This window comes from Tenrec ecaudatus, chromosome 18 (assembly GCF_050624435.1).
Source record: "Tenrec ecaudatus isolate mTenEca1 chromosome 18, mTenEca1.hap1, whole genome shotgun sequence".
Classification (NCBI taxonomy): Eukaryota; Metazoa; Chordata; class Mammalia; order Afrosoricida; family Tenrecidae; genus Tenrec; species Tenrec ecaudatus.
Window position 1 is genome coordinate 73,528,205 of NC_134547.1, and position 26,655 is coordinate 73,554,859.

The 26,655-nt window shown below is 50.8% G+C and overlaps 1 protein-coding gene across 4 annotated transcripts; it reads left to right on the plus strand.

The window, feature by feature from the left end:
* The first annotated feature begins 12,047 nt into the window (after positions 1-12,047).
* SPG7 (SPG7 matrix AAA peptidase subunit, paraplegin) lies at positions 12,048-25,088 on the plus strand. 4 transcript variants are annotated; one of them, XM_075538018.1, is made up of 17 exons: positions 12,048-12,260; positions 14,333-14,435; positions 16,189-16,278; positions 16,772-17,013; positions 17,441-17,580; positions 18,254-18,356; positions 19,541-19,666; positions 19,935-20,097; positions 20,287-20,460; positions 20,553-20,677; positions 20,762-20,912; positions 21,369-21,479; positions 22,319-22,434; positions 22,887-23,043; positions 23,396-23,562; positions 23,684-23,761; positions 23,974-25,088. In XM_075538018.1, the coding sequence occupies exons 1-17, from the start codon at positions 12,078-12,080 to the stop codon at positions 24,157-24,159; spliced, it is 2,415 nt and encodes an 804-aa protein (XP_075394133.1). In that variant the 5' UTR covers positions 12,048-12,077; the 3' UTR covers positions 24,160-25,088. The 4 variants fall into 4 exon arrangements, with proteins under 4 accessions (XP_075394133.1, XP_075394134.1, XP_075394135.1 ...); XM_075538019.1 differs by having other exon boundaries at positions 20,810-20,912; XM_075538020.1 differs by lacking the exon at positions 21,369-21,479.
* The last annotated feature ends 1,567 nt before the right edge of the window (positions 25,089-26,655 follow it).

Genomic DNA, 26,655 nt, shown 5'->3' on the forward strand with positions numbered 1-26,655 from the left:
TCTCTTACCCTGTGGCTGTGTGGTTAAGCACTGACATAAGATTTGGAACACAGCAGGCCTGTGGTCGGCCCCAGCTTGTCAGCGCTCACAGCAGTACATTTTGGAACCCAAGTCTCTTTCCCAAAGAGCTTGCCTCCCCATTCCTGGGGCTACTCAGCCCATTGCCCTCTCAAACCTGGGCGAGACACAGACAGCTAGTTCTGGGACCACACCTCAGGACTCAAACAGGCACCCACACTCTCTGCAGTACTAGCCATTTCAACTTCAAAGGTGAAATACAAGACACATTTTCTTTATATCAGTGTACCATAAAATCACACATTTTCCTTGCATGGTTGACACAATATTGCATAATACATTTTGTACACTAGATTTCAGTGTGCAGAAGGGGGCTAAGTAACAAAGATGAGTTGCTTATTCATTCAACCGAGATAGAATGCCTACTACAGGCCAGATATTCAGGCACCCTGGTGATGCAATGGGTCAGCACCTCCCCCCACACCCCAGCCCAGCTAACTAAAATTTGGCAGTTTGAACCCACCAACTCCCATGAGAAAGAGGTGAGGCAGTAGACCTCTATAAAGACTTATTTATAGCCCTGGAAACCCCCTCGGGCAGTTCTTTGTTGTCCTCCAAGACCACTGAGTTGGAATCAACAAACACTGTGGGCAAGGACTTGAGTACTCCAAAAGTGAGGTGAACTAGCCACTATCTCCAGCCTCTCAAGTTTATGAACGTGCCCAAGATCTACCAGCCCTCCCCTTGTCCCTGGGATTCAGCCCTTAGAAGTACAGTGGAGTGAAACTGCAGCAGTCCACCCCCCTCCCCAAACACACACACACACACACACACTCCCTCTACCCTCCCACCCCCCAGGCCAGTCCTGGATATAACAACAGTGCCTTATTCTCCAAAGGGGTCAATTCAGAACCTTTTACTAGGGCTGAATTCAGTAAAGATTCAAAATGAACCTCCTAAATGCTCCCTGGGTAACTTCAATATATCTTCATCAGAGAAGGGCTCACATAATCTAATACAAGTGCCATGAGTCAATAAATAAAACACAGATACCTTTGTCTGAATAAAAGAAAATGGATGTTATTAAGATTTTTCAGGAACTGCGACGAGTTATTTTCCAAATAGTTCCGGTCTTACACTAAAAAGCAGGCACTGAGCCGACGCCACGTGACATGTGCCCTGCTCATCAGGATGCCAGGTCCTGCCTGACACTTGCCTCCATGCAGGGCACCTGCCACCACACCAAACCAGGAATCCAGATGTCCGCCTGTAGCCCTCCCCACCACCCCACACCCTGCCAGAAGGAAGTACATGCAACTGCCCTGAGAGACCACCTATTTCCAAAAGGGTCCACAAGACTTTCTGTGGGGGACGACGAGGTCAAACTGGCCTGGGGATAGTAGTAAGAAGTTAGTAGTCTTTCATGCACAGGTTCTCTGAACATACAATGTGGTATGCTATGCTCGGACCTTACCCTTCCGAGAGCCCTGGCTGCACAGTCTAGTGTTTGAAACACTCCACGGTTTCCATACTGACAGGACAAATCACAGAACCCACCTAAAGCCAAGAGCTTTAGGCTCCTTGTCACTGTAGAGTTTAAAGAGGGCCTGAGGAGAGGCCGCTGGCTGAGGGGGACTGGCTATGGGAGAGACAGCCACAGTGGCCCCTTCCCTATAGCAATGTGCAGCTGTTCATGTGGCAACACTGGTCGACAAATTTATTACACACCCAAACCACAAAGCCTTAAAAAAATAAAAATCCTACTAATTGTGCCAGGGCCAAACCTAAGAAACACAAATACATTAAGTTATACATTATCTAGATTTAACACTTAAATAAGATTACATCAAACTACAAGTTGACCTTGAACGCAGTTTCCCGGTAGACAAAGCCAGGCAGTGACCCCATATCACACAGTGGGTGACAGTATTGAATATAAGCAAGAAGAGAGGAGCCGCCTGCAGCTCTGCCCTGAGTCACGGGCTGGCCAGGGCTTAGCGTCCACCTCAGTGCCTGTATCCTTCGCACTGGCAGCACCTACTCGGCATGCTGACACCTACAGCCCAGCCAGAACAGAGCTAGCTCGGCAGCTAAGACAGTGTGATCACCGTTACCGTAAAAGGCAGGAAGGGCCTTTGCGAGCGCAGGCGGGCCAGTTCATGCAGCACTCCAGAGCAGGGGTCCTTGGCGGAAGGGTTCCGTGCCGAGTCCGAAAGCCTAGTGAAGGAAGCCGTCTGGCACTCACAGTTCTCCAGGGCTTCTCTGGGGAGAGGCGTCCTCAAAGCTGTGCAGCCCCGATCAACTCTGACCAACTCAAGAGTGTCACATGAAGCAATGCCACTTGTCACTGCAATTCAGTTTGACTTTGCTTTAAGAAGTGTTCAGAAATGATCATCCACAGATTTAGAAGGGGAGGACGAGCGAGGGAGTGGGGTTGGGGAGCCCTGGCCTGGAGCAGTGGAGGTTAAGTGCTGTCGGGTCAATGTTTCAAACACACCAACTGCTCAAGGAAGGAACAAGAGCCAATCTGCTCTCTTGAAAACACTCTGAGCAGTGTTTTGAGTTTGTTTTTTCTGTGAATTAGTTGGAGGGTTTCTCTGGGCAGTTCTAACCTGTGCTATAGGGTCGTACAAGTGAAATCATTCTGAGGACACTAGGTATATATTGAGTTAATTTTTAAAAAATAATGTATTTTGATATTTTAAGTGTTCAGGTAATATGAGGCTAGATTTCACATGAGATAAGACGTGGAAATACTCCTAATTTCCCTTCCATCTGTGAATCAACCCAGGCACGATCACAGGCCATACTGAGACCAGAGCCACTGCAGCTGTCCCCGACTGCACAATTTACCCTCTCACTGGTGGAAACTTTTATAACCATACTCCACAGGGTCGCATTCATGTTGTTCATTCTGTTTACAAAACTGTAACCTCAGACAGGATTGCCTTCGGGCCCAAGTAACAAACAGCACTGCCAAGTTCAATGCAACATTCCTCAGCAGGGATGGAAATGACAAAAGCACTCTGGTTTGAGGCAGACGAGTGCCATTGGACGCATTGCCCATAGAACGACATCGTTTTAATGGAAACTTGTGGCTGTCGTTTTCTTCTGCTTTACACCGTATCGCCAGTAACGAGAGGAGCACTGGTGGAGGAGCGGGCTCACTGGCTCACCACAAGGTCAGACGGCCAGCGGGTCAGACCCATGCTCCAAAGGAGAAAGACGTGTCTCCTACTCCCCCATAAGGAGTGACCATTTAGGAAACACACTGAGGCAGTTCTACCCTGTCCTGTAGAGGTGCTGTGAGTGGGAATCAACCTGATGTCAGGACGTGATCATTCTTAGATGTTCACTCACAGATATTTGTATCTAGCTTTTCCAACCCCCAAAGTCAAAGATATAGATTGGATTTATCAAGATACTGATCGTGAAAGGAAACAAACAAAGACTGAACAAGCCATGTGACTTGCACGCGGAGTGCCTGATGTCATTGGGATGGACTCTAGTTGTAAGCTGGACACAGCCTGCACAAGCACTCACACCTGCAGCTTGAGCCGGCCCTGGGTTCCAGAGGCAGGCTCCTGTGGGGCGGCCATGGCTTGGTCCCCCAGGGTAGTGCGCATCAGTTCCTCCAGTGACCCATGGCCCAGGAGGGGTCCTACAAATCTGAGATGTGACTGGTCCCACCTGTCAAAGGGCACTGAAGAGGAAGCAGTGCACAGACTGACTGATCCGGGAGCTCTCCCACACTGCCGCTGCCTCTTGGCCTCCTTCGCTGTGGAGGCCGCCTCCTTTTCTTCACCGACAGCTTGCTTCACAGCACTCTCTGTCTGTCAGCTCATCACCAGAGGTCCCTTTCTCCTTCCCAGGGAAGGACCTAATTCGTTTTCTCATTCATATACCAGCCAACCTGGTGAGATCCGGAGAGGCTGGGGCTGGCCTGTATCACGTGGTGAGATCCTGAGAGGCTGGGGCTGGCCTGTGTCACGTAGTAAGTAATAAAAGGCATGAAAAGTTGAAGGGGTGAGTCTTGCTAATCAGATCAAAACCACAAGGATTTTGTATCTCAACACAGCCCCTAAGAACCCCTAGGGCCTGGGTTTCCCACCCTTGGTTTACCCCCTCACATTGTACCAGGGTAGTCTTGGTGACCAAGTTCTTTACTTGTAAAGAACTACCATTCTTTCAAGAAAATCCGTGTTAATAAAAACTTTGTTACACACATAATAAGCCAACCCACTGCCTTCAACCCTATTCCAATTGAGGCGACCCTGTACCAGAGTTACACAGTCCGCCCGTAGGGTAATGTCTGTAATCTTCACGGAAATAGAGTGCTACCTCTTCGGTTTGAATCTGACCTTTATTAGCTGAGCAAGCACTATCCCACCAGCTCCTACATGAGAAAAACTGGGTTCTAAAGGCCAGGATAAGAATGATCATAACCATGCTTAAAATTAAAATTTTAAGTTATAAATTCAGAAGTTTAAAAAGAAGAAGAAAAGGGCGTGCAGAAGTTTTGAAGCTTAGTTTTTTCCAAACCTGGGGAGAGCTGCTTTGCTATATGCTCAGGTGTCAATAAGGAAGTCTAGATCTGAAAACTCAAAGACACAGAAATGCCACCTGAGCTTTCAAGAGCAACTACCAACCACCACAGCTCCTCAGCTGACAGTGACGGGGACAGAGCCCTGAGCCTCTGTCCTGACACGGACGAGGGTGGCATGCAAGGGACAGGACTGGGGACAGAGCCTTCCACAGCCCAGGTGGAAGGGGAGACCCCCAGCTGCCATGCTCTCTACCTGCTGGTGCCCAAGGGAGGCATCTAGCCTTGGGGTAGCAGTCTGAGACTCAAACCAGTCAGCTCACCACCAGACAATGGAGAACAAGTGAAAGGGAGAGCCGCCGTGGGGTCCCCAAAGGAGCAGAGGAAGAGCAGTGAGGACCTACTGTGCTCGCACGAGTACAGAGTCTGGACGCAGAGAAGAGCTAGAGCTGGAGCCTGAAGGACATGCATAGAGGAAAGAAAGCAAGGCAGGACTTGGTGGTAGCTGAGTCCCTCAGAGTATGGAAAGCCAACTGGTGACCAGAGCTCCTATCCACCCTTCTCCTCCTGGGTCTTTAATCGGATCCCCAGGGCCTGCAACCATGTGAGACCTGCTCCCTGCCTCTCACTCTAGGACCGGGTGGCCTCTGGGTCCACCTACAGACAGTAGCTGATGAAGACACACATTTGAGTAAATGAACCAATGGTCTGCTTTCCCAGAGCCTCTCTTCCCAGGACACCTAGTCATAACTCCCTAGGTGACAACTTCCTGCTCCACAAGTGGGTTTCACAGACAATGACTGTGTTTTATCTTTACAGCACCAGGCTGTGGGAAACCCAAGGGTGATATTAGCCTGGCTTCACAGATAATTATAGGTCCATTTTACTGATGAGAAAATTAAGGCTTGGAGAAGCTAATCACTTGCTTAAGGTCATACAGCTGAGGACAGACCCAACCTTCTTTCCCCAGGGGCTGGCCTCTCGCCATGACCCGGCACAGCTTCCAACCGAATCAGAGAGCCCAAGAGGCCAGATCATAACAAGTTTACTGCAAACCATATAACTAATATGACTGTGTTTTGTATTCTTCCAAAGCACATTCAGATTATTCAGAAGGTTTGAGTCACAAATCATCTGAACTGGGTGACAAGGGAAGATGCAAGCAGGGCTGAGAAGTCTGGTTACTTCCTATCAGAGGCCAGTTGCACAAGCTTCCACAGGGTACAAAAAAACACTCTCAGAAGTTTGGTTACAGTCACAAGATAAGGGTGGGGAGTGAGGACAGGACATCAAGCTGACAGGCAGAGTGGTGTGCAGGACAATAAATTGACCCAGAAACAAGGGGGGGAGGCAAGAACAACAGGAAGGAAGGTGGTTGTAAAGAGGGCCTGAGAAACATAGGAAGGGCAGTTGGCTGGGCTGAATTAGTGGTAGCTCTCCATTTTGGGGGGAGAGTTGTCTTTTTTTTTTCTCTCCATCCAACCACAGATAAATGTCCCAGACTCTTACAAATGTTAACGAGGGAGCCTGTGCTGAAGTACTCTTGCTGCTGAACCATTTGCAAGTAAGAACTCAGGCCCCGGCTGAGACAATCAAGAAAAGGCTGAACAGCCACTGTTCCAGAACAGAAAAGCCACAAACACTTCAGAAAAGTGATTTATACCAAAAGAATATGGCTGCACACACACCCAAAAAAACAGAATCTGATCAGATAAAATCTTTTAAGGAATTTCTTGGAACCTTGTGAAATAATTTCATTTTTTAAAAATAACATAAGGCTAGCCCCAAGGAGGTGGGGATGAACCATTTATATGACTTTTCAAAATGTCCTCCCACTGCATTAGCCCCATTACGCCTAATGTCAGCTACCCCTCCTTCCCTCTGTCCATTCCGTCACGCCCCAGGCTTCTGCAGCTCACGACCACGTCCCACAGAACTCAGCACACCGAGGGCATGGTTCACACTGTTGTGGATGCTGGTTAAGACCCAAGACTGTAGCTCAGCTGTCTGTCCGTCTGCCCCCCATCCATCCCTCTGAAGGATCCACCTCACCCAGGAGGCTGCCGAAGCTGATGAAGTGAGGTCAGGCAATAGGCTGCAATTTATTACCTCCCCAAGAACCGGAGTTCAGGCAGAGAGGCAAGCCAGATATGCAAGGTCCAAAGGACAGGCCCAACTCCTAGTTCTCCTCTCTTGCTGGTCGTGAGCTCTCTCCTCCTGCTTCTGAGAGCACTGGTTTTATACCCAGCAGGATGACAATCACAATTAACTATGATAACAAGCACTCAGAGCTGAATTACAGACACTTCTCAGTATCTTCCCCCATCTTCTTACATAGACGCATTAAGAATATGAAGGTCTTCTGTCGAGAGTAACAGGCTAAGACTAAGTGCATCCAATAACTCACTGTGTTGAAGAAAGTTGCTATTGTAAGGAAGACTTCACAAGAAAAAACAGGAGACTCCCTGTTCAGAGTATAACTTACAGAAACATTTAAAAAAAACAATACAGACTATCTAGATAAGATAGGTGGGATAAACAATCCAGAGGAGAAAACAGCACAATTGGACAGGTGGGTGGGTGGGGGACATAGGAGAGGGGAGGCAGGGAAGGAACTGGGTGTTAACAAACCCAGAGACAAGGAAACAACAAAGTGATCTAAAATCAATGGTGAGGAGGATGGTAGGAGGCCTGATAGGGCTTGATCAAGGGCAATGTAACCAAGAACAATTACTGAAACCCAAATGAAGGCCAAACATGATAGTGGGACAAGAGGAAAGCAAAAGGACATAGAGGAAAGAACTACGAAGGAAGAGGGCATTTATAGAGGTCTAAATACAGGCATGTACATATGTAAATATATTTATATATGAGGATGGGGAAACAGATCTATGTGCTTATATTTAGAGGTTAAGTATCAAGGTAGCAGACAGACATTGGGCCTCTACTTAAGTACTCCATCAATTCAAGAACACTTTGTTCTAATAACGTGGCATTCTGTGATGCTCACTTTCCCAACATGATCACTGAAGACAAAATGGGTACATAGCAAATGTGGTGAAAAAGCTGATGGCGCCTGGCTATCCAAAGATATAGTGTCTGGGGTCTTAAAAGACTTGAACATGAACAAGCAGTCATCTAGCTGAGAAGCAACAAAGTCCACATGGAAGCACACTAGCATGTGACTCATGAGGTGTCTATGGGATCAGGTATCAGGCATCAAAGACCCAGAACAAAAAAAATCATATCGATGTGAATGGGGGGGGAGTGCAGAGTGGAGACCCAAAGCCCATCTGTAAACAACTGGACATGCCTTTACAGAAGGATCATTGGAAGAGACAAACTAGTCAGGGTACAGTGTAGCACCCATGATACATACAACAACTTTCCTGTAGTTCTTTAATGCTCCCTCCACACCCATCATGATCACAATTCTACCTTACAAATCTAGCTAGACCACAGCATGTATATGGGTACAGATAAGAGCTAGAAACACAGGAATCCAGGACAGATAAACCCCTCAAGACCAGTAATGAGAGTAGCCATACCAGAAGGGGAAGGGGAAGCTGGGTAGGGAAAAGGGAGAATTGATCACAATGTTCTACATAGACCCCCCTCCCAGCGGGTCCAACAACAGAAAAGTGGGTGAAGGGAGACATCAATCAGTGTAAGACATGGAAAAATAATAACAATTTATAAATTATCAAGGGGGAGGGAGGGAGGGTGGAGGAAGCAGGTAAATAAGTGAGTTGATACCAAGGGCTCAAGTAAAAAGAAAATGTTTTTAAGATGAAAATGGCAACATATGTACAAATGTGCTTGGCACAATGGATGTATGTACGGATTGTGCTAAGAGCTGTATGAGCCTCCAATGAAATGATTTTTTTTTAAATGCAGAATACCCATGGGATTTCTGGACTATCATATTCAGTACCCGGTAACCAAAGCAGGATCCTTGGCCAATCACAATGAAGAAGTCCTGATGGATGGATGCTAACAGCTGTAGCCCTGGAAAGGAGGGCTCACTTGAGAGAATCCCTGGAAGCACACATCACTGTGCTACACGTGGCCTGACAAGGGGCAGCCACTGGGGAGGCGTAACTACCGTATGCCAGGAAGAAGTCAAAGGGTCTTGTTCAGTCATGTGATGGGACCCTGGCTGAGGCTTCATGATTCAGCATCTTGGCCATTTGATTAGAAAAATAAACCAGTTTATCTGATTGTGACTGTTTGTTTTAAACCAAAGTATGTGTTCTATGATAAAGAGGAATTTTTTTTAATAAATAAAAGGTGTTCTTGTAGTATGGCAGGATAAGCAGTAGGCTGTTCCAAACCCCAGCCACTTGGTGGAAGAAAGATGAGTCTTTCTATTCCCACACTTAGTGTCTTGGAAACCCACAAGAGCAATTCTTCCTTTCGTCACCATGTGTTGGGATAGACTCAATGGCAGGGATAACAGTAAAATAAGTGGAAGCATCACTGAAAAAGAAGAAGAAAAAAAGCACATGGGCCAATCGAAAGCCAAATCCCAACATACAAAAAAATTTCCTCAAAACCTGGAGCAAATATAAAAGCAACGTTACTCTCTTGGTCTTGTAATTTACAAGCAGAGCTTAGAACTGATTCAAACAGGTTCAGTCATGTTTGATGTACTAAAATAGGAAGAGACCTGCCAGAATGCTAAAAATCTGGATTCAGAATGACAGTCAGAATGGGAAAGAATTATAGGTTGAAGGCCTGAAATAGGATACTGGGCAGAGGCACAGTGCGTCCTTTCAGGAGCCTGATATGAAAGATTAGATTATTGCTAGGACTGTGGAGAGTGACACACATTCACAGCAGCTTGGTGGGCCACCATCCTTGAGCTGGGCACCTCTATTTCGAACTCTACTTGCAAGAGATTTGGCCGCTTGTTTTCTAGCAGTGTCAATCCATAATTTTTCCCATTCCACTTCACCCACATTTTGGCAATTCGAATCCATGCTCCAGTTTTGCTTCATTGTCCATGACTGAACCAGTTCCAAACCCTGTCTGTTAAGTCTTGAAATGCATGCTGAAAAACCAGCCAGACCAGCAGTGAAACTCTGTGCCACCTCGTCTGTGACCTTGGACAAGTTACTTGACTTTGTTGGAATCTCAGTTTCCTCATCAGTAGGGTAAATCATTTTCTTCAGAGTTGCTAAAATTTTGTGTGTGTGTGTGTATATATATATATATATATATATATATATATATATATGAAAGAGATTTATAGACAAGAGTAATTTAATATTGAGAAAACATCCCAACCCAGTCCAGATCAAGTCCATAAGTTTGATATTAGCCCATGTGTCTGATACCAGTCTATAAATTCCTCTTCAGACTCACAAAACATATGCAATGATGCTGAATTCAAGACCATCACAGGGCACTGGGTGGAGGGTCTTGTGGATCCAGTGGCGATATAAGCATCTCAGTACTCTCAGGGGTCTCCACATGGCTCCTCCGGCTCCAGAGCTGTAGCATAGTCCCATGTGTCTTGTCAGCTGGATTGTTTCCTAGGGAGTGAGCGTGTCCAGCTTCCACCAAGCTATTTACCTCCTTAGCACCTCCAAATGATGTCATCAAGCTGTCACCTGACTCACAGACTAAACTCCACCTCTTCACTAGTAAGGCCAAGAATGCCACATATGCAACAGCTGATGCTAGAAGCTGCCATTAAAAAAAATCTAGAGAAACAAAAGGCAATAACTGAAGATGACTAGAACCCGATGGTTTACACTTAAGACACAGCCCTTGAACTGCTAATGAAAGAATGCTTGAGAATATTGCTTAGTGTCATTCAGGAAATTAGGGGATCAATCCTTCATGAAATGATCTTTGAAGATAAGGGTGCTGCACAGCACAGTGTGAAGAAAGAAGATGGTGCCCTGATATCAATGGGAACAATGTCTGAGGTCTTAAAGGCTTGCCATCAAACAAGCATCCATCTAAGCAAGGAGCAAGTCCACAAGGAAAAAGTGCACCAGCTCTTGCATAGCAACTGGAACCAGAATCGGAGATGCTAAAAAGAGTACACAGAGATTTGACATGGGACCAGTTCTAGTTAGTACTTTGTAATTTTAATTGTTAGAATATTTCATTGTGAGTAATTTAAAAAGCAAAGAAACAAACTTGTTTTCATAACCCCACCACTGTAATATCTACCTTTTCCAGTCAAGAATTTCAGAGCTAAACAATCAGTCACAGAGTTAAGTAATGAAGGTAGCAGTGGAATTAGAACTAAGTAAAGTTTGAGACCAAGAGGTCCTTTGAAATTGCGTTAGCTGGGGAGTGGGAACTCCGGAGCTATCTTCACACACTCTGAGTGCAACAGACCATGGAATAACAGATCCTGTCCCCCTAGTTTCTGATAGTGTCTCCTCGTTTCCCATGAGCAGGCTTGTGTCTTCTAAACCATAATCCTGGCCGGGCTCAACGGTTGATTACTCCCGCTGGAAATAACTTCCAGAAATGACTCAGCTCACCGGCTTGCCTCTCAGAAAATAACTAAAATGTTCTGAGAAGATGGTTATCTACCCCAAATTAAAGATCTGAGGAAGGAATATTCCAGACTCCCGCCCTCATTTGAAGTGCTTAATTACCTTCTTTCAAAAGGTCCATCTTCTTCATCTTAACCCTTCCAGCTGCAGCTGGAGCAGGCTTTTTGTGAAGGAAAATAACGTCACCATCTGCGCTTTTGCTGCTGCGCGCCCTCTTGGGTCAACAAAGGCAACTTTGGTTTGGTTAGCTCCGCCTTGACAGGAAGGGTCCTGGGGCAGTGCCTCTGTCCTAAGACCCAGCAGTGAGGTACCTTTAGTACTGGGTGTACTTTTGAGTACTTGGTCCCCGAGATTCTTAATTGTGTTGTTTGACCTCATTTGTGGACGTTTTCCTCAGACGAGAGTTAGAGAAGGTGAAAGGCACACAGACGCCCACACTCTTCCTCCCACCCACTGGGCCTCTAAAGAATTCTTCTAAAATCACCTTGGTTTCCAGCCGTGGAACCCCAAATTAGTAAACAGGAGGGGACCAAACCCCACCTAATCAGGTCTGTATTACAGTCAACCCAAGCATCCATTCATTCGCCCGGTCCTGGAAACACAGCTTGAACTGGAAAGATGGAATTTTCTCTGAAAATTTTAGCTGTTAGAATTTTCCAAAGAAACCCAACCCCTTTCTCCAAGCGAGCGCGGAGTCAGAGTCGTCGCACCCCGAAATCCCACGCCTACTGGGCTCACTGCTGTGCCCCTCAGAGCTCAGCGAGTTATAAGACCTCAAAAAATGGTTAGTGAATCCCACTGGGAGTGGAGCCAGCAGAAGAGCGAGGCACACCACACAAGACATCACACGCCCCGGTAAAGTGGGCTGTAAAGGGGCAGAACCCTTTGGGGGCTGGACCGCGCAGGCGCCATCAACACCGAGACCGCGCAGGCGCCCTCTGGGCCGCGCAGGCGCTTCCCGAAGCTCCGACCGCGCAGGCGCTGTCTGTACCAGGATGGCAGCTGCGCTGCTGCTTCTGCGTACCCTCCATCAGGGCCCGGGCCCGAGCCCCGCGCGTCTGCGGAGCTCGGGCTCGTGCTGGAGCCTAGGCCTCCTCACCGGGGTCGGGAGGATGCGGCTGCACTTCTCCCAGGGGCCTCCGGGAAGTCAAGCTGGGGCTGGAGGCCGAGCCCTGCAGGTAATCCCTCGGCTCTTCTGGCCGCCTTGCCTGTACTGGGCTGGGATCGGCCACACTGATACCCTGGGCACTGTGCCGGCGTGGTAGCTCGGCTTCTTCCCCCGACCTCCTGGCTGTGCTGCTCAGGCAGGAAGCCATGGACATTGCATACGGAGGGCTGGTATTTTTCAAGTTGGATGTTGGTAGATTTCCTCCAAAACCGCTCACGTCAGGGGCGGTGGCGGGGAGGGTATGCGAAACGTGGGTGCGTAGCCTAGTCAGGACAGACCCCGGAGAGGCAGCCAACGGGAGTCTTCTCGACCTCCTAGGGATCTTTTCTCCTGTATTTCAATTGGATCCAGGAAGTGTCCTCACCGTATTCTAGCAGAGAATTATTTTACCATTGGCGTCGTGATCAATTCCAACACCCTCCAAACAGTAGTAGTTTGCCATTACTTTGGAACAATATCTTGGAACCATGTTTTTGTAATGCGGCTTGACATGCTACATGACTTCATTTGTTACCTGTGTATTCAGCACCTCATACTGAGCCACCCCAGGGTCTTCTAAGACTGTTAGCAGACCTACGCACAACAGAATAGAGTGGAGCTGCAATCTTCATTCAGTAGTTACCACAGGGCTTATTATTCAAGGAAAAATCCTGATCAGTCACGATGGAGGGATGCACTCTGTGCATAAGGTTAATAAACACCATTGACCACCAGGTTTCCATGGGCTCCCAAAACGGAATGCTCAACCAACTACTAACAGACCCCAATGTTGACTCACCAACTGCATACCATAATCCAAGGAGGGCCAGCCAACAGCCTAATTTTTGTGGCCCAGCGTATCAAAATCCTGGAGAGTGCCATCCTCATGATCAGTTGCCAATTTTGACCCCCATGGAGTGTCCACTGGCTGCTTGTCAAAAGTGGATGGTCAAGCTTTCTGCCCCTCGGTCCGCAAGCTCCACAGACACTTGTTTATCATCGTGGCCACATGCAAGCCTCCACTGGCAGATGGGAGGTGGTTGCAGGAGATCATTGGCTGGGAACAGAGCCCAGGTCTCACGTGGAGAGAGAATTCTACACCTGAACTGCCACTGCCCTCCACCAAGATTAAGATCCTGAAAACAAATGGAAAAGGGTTCTAAAGCATTTGACCATTTTTGGTTTTTGTGTTTTCCTTCCCCCAGTCCTCTCTTAGGAGTTCAACTGTTACAATGTATGTTCTGGTTTATTAGTATTTTTCTTACCATAATCTGTGAGACCCGATTTTAATTATAATACCACATCTGAGGCCAGCTGTAGATTTACTACATGTTTTGCTGTTGTTGGGAAGGAAACCTCTCATTAGTTTGACCCTAGGCCTGGAAGAGAACTCTTAACCTTGAGAATCCAAGAGCTGACGTTGTGAAGTCTCGACAGATTCTCATTCCAGCTGCCATAACCTCACTTCAAGCAGCTAGACATGTGGTGGGACTCACAAGAAGGAAGTGCTTTTGTTCTAACAGGCCCTGCAGCCACACTGGATGACTCATTATCATAACCCAGCCAAGAACAATGAAAGAGCCTAGCATTTCCACGCTGGTGCTACTAGGAGGTGACACATTCTCCTCTGCAAACAGTATGGAGCAAGGTGTCACCCGTGTCCATAGCATCAGTGGGATAGGGATGAGCTAAGGCAGGAGTGGGGGGATAAAATACCCTAAAGAAAGGAACTGACAACTCAGAAAGAAATAGGAAAGAACAGAGTCAGACCACAGCTCTTAGAAACCAAGCATGTGGGAAATACTCATCTTGAAAAGAAAACTGGGAATCCAACTGGTAAATTAGCTGTGGTGCCTGGGGATGTCCTAGGAGGAATGATCTCAGGAGATGTCAAGAGCAAAGGTGCTCTGGTCAGTCTGGTGGGCTCCTCCTGTCTGCGTCCTACCAGCGTACCTCAGTCTCAAGGCACAGCCAGTACACTCCGTATCTGCTGGGCGTTTCATTTGACTTGCTCAGTGCTTCTGACCTTATGATTCTGAAGTAATGTTCACTTTGCTTCCCATGTGGGTCGTGGGTGTGAGCCTCCATCTTTTTCTTTTCCAGAGCTTACAGTCACGACGACTGACCCCGACCTTTCAAGGGATCAGGCGGTTGTTAGTGAAACAGCATCTGATTCAGGACCCGGTTGGACTCTGGAACATTTTAGGTGTGTACGACTGAGACAGGATGGGTGGAGCAGGTCTTCACTTCTCAGGCCAGCGACACTGGTCTGCCATCGACAGGAGAGGAGGAATCTGCCATTTCTCCAGCCACAGAGTTCCTTTAGCTTCTTATTGTGAGGCCCAGCCCTTGGAGGTTTTAGAATTAAAGGCGGGGAAGGGGTGTGTGTCTAAGCTGAACAGGTGTTCTTACTTAATTTTAAATAGCCTTTAAAAACTTTGTGATACCTTTTAATTGGGCTGTTTCGGGGAGAGGAGGGAGCTGAGCTTCAAGAACCTTTTAATACTGACCTACTAAATGGCTTTGAACGTTTTATTGTCCAGAAGGTAAAAAAGAGCCTGTAGCTAATGTACCTTTACAGTGGAATTGTTCTCTTTACCAAAGCTCCTACCTGCAAGCCCTGCTAACCACTTGACATTGAAGGGCCTGAAGGATTGACTGATGTGATGTCATTTAACTCTCTTCTCTGTCCAGCAGTCGCAGGACAAACATGAACTAGTCTCAGTACTGTACATGCATCTGAAAGCTAGACAGTGTATAAGAATGCTGGAGAAGAATTCATGCATTTACATATTATGGTATTGGAAGTACCGTGGACTGCCAGAAGAACAGACAAACCTGTCTTGGAACAAACACAGCCAGAATGCTCCTTAGATGTGAAGATGGAGAGTCTTCATCCCACATACGTTGGGGAATCAGTCGCTGGAGATGGACATCATGCTTGGTAAAGCAGAAGGCCCACAAATAGAAGCAGACCTTCAATGAGATGGACGGACACTGTGGCTGCAGCGATAAACTTATCAGTGGTGGCGGTTGTCCTGTTACGCTCGGGGTCTCAAGGAGTCAGCACTGCCTGCATGGCACCCGTCCAGGGCAGTTGTCAACAGCTGACTTGAAAGCAAGAGTAGTGAGGATGAGGAGACCGCTGGCCGGCCTCTGGAGTGTGGCTGATCCTTGCCCTCCGTGAAGTCTTTTTTTTCACATTTGAATGTTCTCATGGGCCAGCAGGCTCCAATGAAGCCTCCAAAATAAACATGATAAACCAAGGAGGAAGAGGAACTCAGGTGGCATAGTGGGCTGCAGTCCACGAAGTCAGCAGATCGAAACCACCATCTCCGAGGGAGAAAAGACAGAGCTTTCTGCTCCCATCTAGAGTTAGGAGTCAGCATCCACTTGATGGCAGCAAGTTATAAATCCAAGTAGTCTTGTTTGTGATTCAATTCTTGTTTCTGTAAAGGAAGGTAGAAGGTACATTTTAGGTCCAGCCTACACGCCTCGCTCTTCTTCCCCTTTTGAAACAGACCGATGAGATGCGCACAGATCGGCCTTTCCCACTAGGAATCTCGATGGCTTTCACTGTGGAGTTACTGCTGTTGTCACGTGTGCCAAAGCCACCTGTTTTGTTGCTTTAGTTTCACTTAAAGTAACTGAATGGACCTGAAGGGTGGTTCTCATGTTTGTCAAGTTTATGTTCACGACTGATGTTTGCTGACTAATTTAACTCGGCAAGATATTCAACCCCATAAATGGAAATGGTTCCTTAGTCTACAGCTGGCAGTTCTCTCTGTTAAGAATGGGAAAAGCAAAAGCGTGCCTGCCCTCACAGGCTGACCTCTCTCACGGGCAGAATTGTTCATATGGGTTCCCCCTATTTCAGCCATTTGTCAATGCAGTCTTTGCTGGGTGTCTCCCCCAAGTTGCAAGACCGGGTTGGTCAAGACTTTTGCTGTCCTTTTTAGGTGGCACCTACTATTTTAGCACCTCAAGGACAAGGCAGAAGAACAAGGACAGTAACAAGTCCAGGGCAAAACCACCTGAAGACGATGAAGGTACTTCAGTCTGGCATTCCTCAACAGCGCTGCTGCCAAGCTGCTGCTTGTCTTAGGGAGTCTGTTCTAGTCTCAGCCCCAGGAAGCCATGTAGACTCTGGGTAACCAGGGACCTATGTGTGCCTGCCGCCCTTGTCAACTTCATTGCATCTGTGTGCCCTGGTCTGGGCAGGTGGACAAGATGCTGTGCTGGGTTCTTGTGAGGGGCACAAACCTGTAGAGATGGTTTCTCTTCTTTAAGCTCTTAATGAGGGGCTGACTCTGCCGGGCATTTGGGGGGTGAGGGGTAGAGAGGTGGCCTCGGTGGTAGGGCAAAAGGGTACTGTGTCTGTGCCCATAGGCCTGGCCCCTGCATCACTTGTGCCCCCAGGGGCCCAGCATTCATAAACATCCAAGCCACCTCAAAACTGCTCTGTGTGGCCGCCCCTGCTCGCTCCAACATCAGCTTCCAGCCATAGCCCCCTCCGGCTGAGAGGAGCTCGCTGTTTCTTAGAGGAGAGGAAACGGAAGGAGCGAGAGGACCAGATGTACCGGGAGCGGCTACGCACTCTGTTTGTCATCGCTGTCCTCATGAGCCTGCTCAACTCCCTGAGCCCTGGCGGTGGCAGCGTCTCCTGGAACGACTTTGTCCGAGAGATGCTGGCCAAGGGTGAGGTGCAGCGCATCCAGGTGGTGCCCGAGAGCGACGTGGTGGAAGTCCACCTGCATCCTGGGGCTGTGGTGTTCGGCCGGCCGGTAAGTGAAGGAGAGCGGGCAGAGCACAGCCTTACCACACTCACCTGAATCCCTCATAGTTCAGCTCTGCTTCTCCGCCATCTGGTTTTCCCAGTAGGTTTCCAGAAAAGGTCGTGTACTTCCCAGACATATCACACCCCTGTGTGCGGCCCCACTGGTCTGAGCAGCTGTGCTGGGACCCCTGTCAGGGCCCAGAGGGGACAGGGAAGCACCCTTGGCCATGTCAATATCGAGAGTACATCTGATGCAATGCTGCTATAATTGTGTATAAAAACACGAAAGCTCTGTCAGACCTGGAGAGGGGCGTCTTCCAGAGGGCAAGTGAAAGCCCCCTTCAGAATACCTGTGGTTCTGCAAGGCCTCAGTGGCCCTGTGGGGACAGCCTTTCAGCCCGTCCCTTACAGTGCCCTCTGCTTTGTGCCCCCAGCGGCTGGCGCTGATGTACCGCATGCAGGTCGCAAACATCGACAAGTTTGAAGAGAAGCTACGAGCAGCTGAAGACGAGCTGAACATTGAAGCCAAGGACAGGATCCCGGTCTCCTACAAGCGAACAGGATTTTTTGGAAAGTACGTGTTTCGCACTAGGGCTGTGTGCTAGCCCTGCTTTTGTGTTGAGGCCCCCTGCTGGCCTCAGCTCACACAAGCAGGAGCCTTGGGGATGGGGGCTGGTCCGGACAGGCCTGGAAATGACCCAGGTGTTCCAGGGTTTCTTCTAGTCCTTTCCTCGGTCTCAGTGATAGTTCCCAAGCAACTGGTAGGCCTCCGTCTGCCACAGACAGGAAGATGAATGCCCAGGAGCTGGCGGTGCACTGGCCCCTTTCCTGGGATCACCTTGCAGTCGTAGGTTTGCTGCGACCACGGCCACTGGGTTTAGTGATAGGCGCCAGCTCCATCAGCAAGCAGTTGTTCTGGTTACTGCGGCCACCATTCAGCCTTGCGAATCAGCATGGCCTAGCTCCAGTGGGAATTAAAGAGCTTCCTTCAGGGCGCACTGTGGGCTTCAGGCTGCCCAGCCCCATGTGTCTTATCACGTCCTCTCACGTGTGGTCGCAGCAGGAAGGGGGGTGGTTGGGGGCAGCAGTAGCCAGAAAACCATCTCTACTGTCATTTTCTCCTTCCTTTGGCCAATTTTTCACACCAGCTGCTGCTGCTTTTATACTGTCAGGTGTCCAGGTGGATCTGCTGGTCGCCTGGCCAGGTGACCACCTGCCATTTATACCTCTTCCTCCCCCAACATTAGTGCTTTGTATGCCATGGGGATGACAGCTGTGGGCCTGGCCATTCTGTGGTACATCCTCCGCCTCGCTGGGATGACGGGCCGAGAAGGTGGATTCAGTGCCTTCGTAAGTTGCACATCTCCCCAAACTTAGTCTCCAGGCTTGTCTGTGACAGTACTGGCCAAGAGCATGTCCCATGAGCGACGGGAAAATTGACCCCTAGCTATGCCAGCAAGGACCCCCAAGGTGAGTGGAGTGTGTCTGAGGGTAGGTTATCCAGGAGGCTCAGCTCAGCTGGGAGAGGCAGTGGTGGTTTCCTTCTGGGCTCAGATGCTGAGAAACTGTAGGGGGTCACTGAACAAAGGAACCACCTTCTGCGTGTCCAGCACATTCCCTGACGGTGGCAGGTGCCATACAGAAGACTTTCTTTCGACTTGAGCAGGGGCAGCCAGTCAGATGGAAGGGCAGCCTCAGAGCAACGGAACTGGTCACACCGGCCCCACTGGATGAGCCTGTGTGCCCATAACCCGACTTGTGGTGGCCACAGCCCAACAGCAGCGTGGTCACTTGCTGGTCTGGGCCATGCTCCATTTAACCAGGTCTGTGATTGTCGCGTGGGGGCTGCTACCTTCTGCTTGGGGGACTGTGATGAAGCCCAGCCGTGCGGGAGCAGGCCTCAGTGAGCTGTGCCTCCATCTGCGTTGGACTGGGCCTCTCTCCAGGCTGCTCTCTGCAAGCGTGCCTGTGGTGCTCCTGTCCAGACTGTGGTCCTGAGTGTGCTAGTGTTGCTGTCGAAATCAAAGAGCAAGTCCCAGCAGTGGGGGGAGCCGTTTGTGTAGAAGGCAGGCAGTTTGGGCATTGTTTTCAGTGAGTACCAGTGTTCTTTCAAATTGATGAAGTGAACATTGCCCCTGGAGAATGGATGTGTAGTCCTGATTCAGGTTGAAAAAGAGCTGGACAGAAGGGGGCCCATCACAACCCCAGAGGAGGTCCCCTCGCACCTCTTGAGATAAAGAGTCTATGTGATGTGGGGAGATGGCTGTGGAGCAAGTTCCCTGTCAGGTGTGGGCCACCACAGGACGACAAACTGACAGACAAGTGGTGGACCAGCTGTAGGCAGGGCGGCTACACCCAGAAGCAGAAAGGCTGGGTGTCCCTTTCGGGAGTGTGTTGGATGGCCGAGTCTCAGCTTTGGAGGGACCAAGTGTCTTGTTGGGTAGATGGGATGTCTGAGTCTCCGATGTGACCTATCAGGTGTAGAGTGTCCCTCTCTGCAGGGTAACACAGCTCCTTCATCCGTTTCTGCACAGAATCAGCTCAAGATGGCTCGTTTCACTGTCGTAGATGGGAAGATGGGCAAAGGAGTCAGCTTCAAAGATGTGGCAGGAATGCACGAAGCCAAGCTAGAGGTCAAGGAATTTGTGGATTATCTCAAGGTGAGTACATGGGTTGAGTAAGAGCTATCAAGTGTGTGGACCAAGAAGCCCACGTTCCAGCTCCCTGGGAGGAAGCCTGAAGCCGCAGATGCCTGGAGACTAGGATTTTGATGACCAGATGTGGCTCCCCTGGTGGATTTGCTGCCAAGTGCCTACAACCCCAACAGGATCACTGGTGTGGCCTAAGAAAGGACAGGAGGTGGCTGGCCACTCCTTGAACATCTTGGCTGAGGGCCCAGGTCACTGCCGCTCTTTCTGCCTGTTCCAGAGCCCGGAGCGCTTTCTTCAGCTAGGAGCCAAAGTTCCAAAGGGTGCACTGCTCCTGGGCCCCCCCGGCTGCGGGAAGACCCTGCTGGCCAAAGCCGTGGCCACGGAGGCCCAGGTGCCCTTCCTGGCCATGGCCGGCCCTGAGTTTGTGGAGGTCATCGGAGGTAGGTGAGATGGGGAAGTCGCCTCCATGCAGAGGGACCTTGGGCTGATGTCATAGAGCTGCTCATCCTGGGGGCTGGGGCACGGTGGGCGGTGGTGTGTGCTTGAGTGAAGGAGGCTTGTTTGGATGGAGTCGAAGTATCCAGTGTAGTTTCCCATCATCCCTCAGTTTTCGATACTCTGTCCCCCAGGCCTCGGGGCTGCCCGGGTTCGGAGCCTCTTCAAGGAAGCCCGTCACCGGGCGCCCTGCATCGTGTACATTGATGAGATCGATGCCGTGGGCAAGAAGCGTTCCTCCACCATGTCCGGCTTCTCCAACACAGAGGAGGAGCAGACGCTCAACCAGCTCCTGGTGGAGATGGATGGTGAGCACAGGCAGGGCACTACTGCCTGCAGGGCCACGCAGCCCACTGGTGGCAGAGTGTGTCCAAACACCATGTGTCTTCACTTTTCCCAGGCATGGGCACGACAGACCACGTCATTGTCCTCGCTTCCACAAACAGGGCTGATGTTCTGGACAATGCACTGATGCGGCCTGGCCGCCTCGACCGCCATGTCTTCATCGACCTCCCCACCCTGCAGGTGGGTGGGTTCCTGGGGACGGGCAGGCTCTGGCCAACTGGGGGTTAGCTTGGCTGGCCATGAGGCATGGGGCTACCTTGGCAGCCTGCAGAAGTGCACCCGAGCCTGCCTCCTCTCCCTGGGCTCCGGCAGGAGAGGAGGGAGATCTTTGAGCAGCACCTGAAGAGCCTGAAGCTGGCCCGGGAGAGCAGCTTTTACTCGCAGCGTCTGGCAGAGCTGAGCCCTGGATTCAGTGGTAGGCTGCATCTCTTGCCCGGTATCCCTCACACGTGTGTGTGTATGTGTGTGTGTGTGTGTGTGTGTGTGTCCACGAGTGTGCATGTGACGGTGCATTCTGACCTGGTTTTGTTATTACTGCCCTTTATCATCAATGTCTTTGTAAGTTGGCTCTTTGAACTCCTCCAAGTGGAGATCTGAGGGTGATAGTCAGCAACTCATGCTTCAATGGCATAAACAGAGCATGTTGCCATGACAGGATGCAGAAAACCAGAAATCAGCAGCAGATGGTCATGGATTTAAGTCAGGAACTGCCTGAGTCCACCAAGGTCACACTCCCTCAATGGCGAGGCCATCTGAGTTAACCCCACCCAGCCTCCCTCTAGGGTGCCCTTGCATTTAGATCCCAAGACCACCTGCCCCTAACAGCCTTGAGGTCCCAGCATGCCCCGTTACCTGCTGCTGGGGATTGTAGGTGCTGACATCGCAAATATCTGCAATGAGGCTGCTCTGCACGCTGCCCGGGAGGGCTACACGTCTGTCCACACGTCCAACTTCGAGTATGCCGTGGAACGCATCTTAGCAGGTACCAGGCATTGCACTGTACTTGGGGCCTGTGTTGTGAGGCAGTGGACTGTGCGCCCCACCCCATGCTGCAAGGAACATGGAGTGCCTCGGTTGTTTTCTCCCTGACTAGTTGCAGACTACACCTAGGGGTCCAGGAAGCACCCTTGGGTTTCCCCACAGGAAGCAGTTGCACGGTGTGGGCTCACGTTGTGGGGAGCGGGAGATTCTGAGTAGCTGTGGCCCGGGCATGTGGCCAGCCAGCTGCACAGCCTCTGTGGCCTGTGAGCACCTCTCGGCACCTCCCTGTTCCTCACTGAGGTGTGCTTCTGTGAAAGCCACTCAGGGCAAAAGGCCGATGGCTCATGGTGGGGTGGGGAGAGCGCTGCTATTGATGCAGTGAGCCTTCACCCAGACCATGAGTCTGCTTACGTGCCCTTGTTGGGTTGCGGCCAGAGCACATCCCTGCGTGTGCGCCCCACACAGCAGCTGCCATCCCATAGTGAAAGGGTCTCGGTGATTCCCGGAGGTGCACTCGGTACCCATCCAGGCTGCAGGAAACACTGGGGAGTCTTGGGAACCGGGGACAGTGATGGGACGGCAGCATCAGAGCAGAGCGACTGCAACAGCTGCTTCTAGGAGGTCTTAGGGAGCATGAGCAAGAAACTGGAACGTGGGGGCCCCACGCCAGCCACCCCGAGTCCTGTCCTGCAGAAAGATGAAGTAGAAACTCCTTTCTCAGCCCCTCACCTCCTGTGATTGCTCTCAACTGCAGTGACAGCCTCAGGAGCAGGGGTGGCAGCCCCGCAGGGGGCGGACTCCAGAACCGAGTGGCCCACTTCCCCTCTGGCTCCATCCTAGGCACCGCCAAGAAGAGTAAGATCCTGTCCAAGGAGGAGCAGAGGGTGGTCGCCTTCCACGAATCTGGCCATGCGCTGGTTGGCTGGCTGCTGGAACATACAGAGGCCGTGATGAAGGTGGGTGTGCACGCACCCTGGAGGTGGGACTTGTAGGATGAGAACCATGAGGTTGGGACCGGGGCACCAACTGGGCATTCAGTCCAAGGTGGGAATTGTCACCAGCTGGTTAGATGTTTCCCGAGCTGAGATGCTATAGTGCTCAGAGGCTGTGGTAGGTAAGCTTAGTGAAGGTGGCATCAGTAACAGTGGATTGGTGGCAGACTCCAGAGTGACTGTGGTGGGGTGTGGGTCCTTGGCCTGGGTGCCTCTTTAAAGTAGAGGGCAGCAGGGGGCACTCGGGAAACCACTGGGTGGTCTGTCGGGGAGCAGCTGTGCCCTCGCCGGCTCCAAAGAGAGGGTCTGTCGCTGGTGTTGCGAGCCAGGGTCTCTGCCCCAAGCGCTGCTGGCAGGCCTCGCCCTTCTCCACCAGAAGCCCATCCGTCATGCTGACAGCACCTTGGCACCCACAGGTCTCCATCGCACCCCGGACCAACGCAGCCCTGGGCTTTGCCCAGATACTACCGCGGGACCAGCACCTCTTCACCAGAGAGCAGCTGTTTGAGCGGATGTGCATGGCGCTGGGCGGCCGTGCCTCGGAGGCCATCTCCTTCAACAGGGTCACTTCCGGTGAGGAGCAACAGCGGCCAGCCACTGACACCTTCTGCTTGGGTGGGAGCGGGCCCAGCCAGGGGCACACTGGGAGTCTGGGAGGAAGCGGGGCTTGCCTCCAATTCACAAAATAGAAGAACCGCTTTCACCTGGGAACTCAGGTGGCCTCACTGTCCTCCAGCTTCCAGCCACTGGGCTCCAGGGCCTCAGCCGCCCCATGTGTGACTTTGGGGCTTGCCCTCCACGGAGAACTGGAATTCTTGGGGCCCATGCTGGCAGGCATCTAGTCCCAGGTCTTAGAAGGAGCTGTGAAGAGGGCAAGACCTGCCCTCAGCATCGTGGTGGCTCGGGGGGGCCCTTCACACCACAGGGGCACAGGACGACCTGCGGAAGGTCACCAGGATCGCCTACTCCATGGTGCAGCAGTTTGGGATGGCTCCTAGCATCGGGCCCATCTCCTTCCCCGATGCCCAGGAGAGGCCAGCCGGGGTCGGCCGGCGCCCTTTCAGCCAGGGCCTCCAGCACCTGATGGACCATGTGAGTGCTGGGCTCACTCCCCCAACACCCCTCGGGTGCTCTTGGGGGCCAGGCAGGGCAGACAGCGTCATCTGTCCCCCCGTCCCCCTTCCCCTACACACAACACCGCCTCTGCTTGCAGGAAGCAAAGCTGCTGGTGGCAAAGGCCTACAGACACACGGAGCAGGTGCTGCGGGGCAACCTGGACAAGTTGCAGGCTGTGAGTGAGGGGCACACTGCCCCGTCCCCAGGAGGGAGGGGCATGGCTGGTGAAGGGAGTAGACTCACACAGAAGGGGAGCCCAAGGAGGCTGGTAGCTGGGAAGGCTCCTGGGAAAGCCAGCTGTTCTCTGTACCTGGGCCTTCTGGGCAGCCAGGAAGGTTTCACTGCATGGGCATTATCGACTGACCCTGTGCACACCTCATCCCCCAGCTGGCCAACGCGCTGCTGGAGAAAGAAGTGGTCAACTACGAGGACATCGAGGCCCTGATCGGCCCGCCCCCTCACGGACCCAAGAAGATGATCCCTCCCCAGAAGTGGGTGGATGCAGAGCGGGAGAAGCAAGACTCAGTGGATGAGGAGGCTGCCCAGCAACAGCCCCCCCCACTCAGGGAGTAGCTCTTCCCTGGGACTGTGTCGACAGAACTCTCTCGTCACCTTGGAGGTGCTGAGGCCGCTGTGTCCTGAGTGCAGTCGGCCAGTAAACGTCTGTGCAGAGATGGAGGGCTGAGTGGTGCTGTGTCAGTGCATGCTTTCCCCGTGGGAGGAGTCTGGGATGCATGACAGGAGTCCAGGGCCATGTGGGGCAGTCCAGATGGCCACCTGAGCTTTCAGTAAAAGCACAATAGCCCACGGCAGAGCAGCCACAGAATGCTGATCCCATCTTGGTGGAAGAGCCTGAGGGTTGGGGGTCCCTGGATTCAAGAATGCCGGCTGCCAAGTCCTAACATACTGCCACCGCTGCCCATCACAGGGGCAGGGCCAGCAAGCTTTCCTTCTGGGCTGTCCTGAATTTTGCAGTGACACCCCAGACACTTGTGATTCTGGGCTAATAAGGTGTGCAAACAAAGAACCTACCTCTGTGCCACTGGGACAGTGCCAAACCCATGTCTAACACCCCCTTCTGTCCTCCAGGGACCATGTGTGGCCCACCAGCTTCCACAGGGACTTGTTCCACACCCCCTTCTTGTCCTCACAGGGACCGTGAATGTATATGGCACGTCTACCCTCCACAGGGACCATGCACAACATGCCCACCCTCCACAGGGACCTATCCAACACCCCATGGTCGCCCCTTCAGGGTCAAACACCTCCAACTTAGCCAACACCCCTTCCTGTCCTCACAGGGACAGACGAGCAGCTGGTCTAGTCCAGAGGCAAGGTGGTGGGACACAAAGAAATGTCCTAGAGCAGTGGTTCTCAACCTTCCTAATGCCACAACCCTTTCATACAGTTCCTCATGTTGTGATGACCCCAACCATAAATATTTTCATTGCTACTTCATAACTAATTTTGCTACTGTTATGAATTATAATTTAAATATCTGATATGCAGGATGTATTTTTCATTGTTACAATTGAACATAAACAGAATCAAATCATAGTGGTTAATCACAAAACAATAATGCTATTATAATCTGTGAAATGTTTGTGTTTTCCAATGATCTTAGGTGACCCCTGTGAAAGGGTTGTTCGACCCCTAAAGGGGTCGTGACACACTTGTTGAAAAGCACCATCCTAGAGAGAGCCAGGCTGTGAGAGGGAAGAGGGGGTGGGCCTGCTGATTGGTTTGGTACAAAGAAGCCAGTCTTGGGTCAAGGCGAGCCTTTACCCCACAGACGTCTTCCTAGGACCCTCAGTATAGTTTGCTACAAGGGTTTTAGGGGCCAGGCAGTTGGCTCCTACTCACAGTGGCCCCAGGCAAACGGAGGGGCCAGACAGGTAAAGAGGCCAGCCTGACCTGCCAGAAGCAGCTTCCACTCCAGATGGACCTAGCAGCAAGAAAGATCAGCTCCGTCTATGCTCTCCACACCCTGCTGGGGACCAAAAGCATGACCAGCCCTTGCCTTCATCCACCCAGCAGCCAGTGTCATCCTGCACAGCCTCTGGTTGGGGCACTGGGTACACCAGCCCGCTTCTGGAGGTACATGCTTCCTGGCCAGACTTCCCCCACCAGACTAACAGCATACACAGTGCCAGGTCCCTGGCCAAGCCTCACCTCCCATAATCAGCTGCCCTGCTCCCAGCTGCCCTCTGAGCCTAGATACTTCTTTCTAGGAGTAAGCACCCTGACCTCGGTCATCATCTGACCTCAGGTAACAGAGATAGGCAGGAACTCCATCCAGGACCCCTGCACCAGCCCCTCCCATCCCACACCTGTGCTCTGCCTGTCTTCTTCATTTTGGTTTTCCGCTTTCCCTTACTGCTTCTTTGGGCTTTTTCCAGTGTTTTATTTCTGTGCTCTTTCGCCCCTTCCTTTCTCTTCCCCCCTCATTGCACCCATTTTCCCTTGTCTCTTTTCTACCCATTGTTTTCACTTTCCTTTTAGTTTGTCATTTGGTCTTGTTCCTGTTTACCAGCCCTTCTCTGCTTGTTGATACATGTATATATGTATAATTTTATACTTGAATTTTTTTTTGAATTTTTTTGCTCTGTTCATTTTTGTGTGTGTTGTGTTTTCTCTTCCCTCCCCCCCTTTTTGGACTATTTCTTGTCCTAATGGGAGACAGCAATTTTGCCCACATGGCCCAGTATCATCCATAACTCCTGCAGCCACCCCTTTTGAGAGGGCCCTCTCACTCCACCAGGGCACTGACTGACAGCTGAAAATACCAGTCAAAACTGCTCTTCAGTGTTCATCGAAGGGATACTGTAGTTACAGAACTTTCAAGTAGGGAGATTTTGAGTAGAACAGACTGATTTAAACTTGGGAAGAAACTAGGGTAACCTCAAGGAAAATTAAAACCTCATCAAAATTTAAAAAAGGTCTAGTAAATACTAAGACAATAATGAAAGAAAGGAAAAAGGACCAGAAAACCTGTAAACAGAATCAACTCGGCACAGAAATTATATGGGACAGAAACCAACACCCCCGGCAAGCACACACATTGTAACG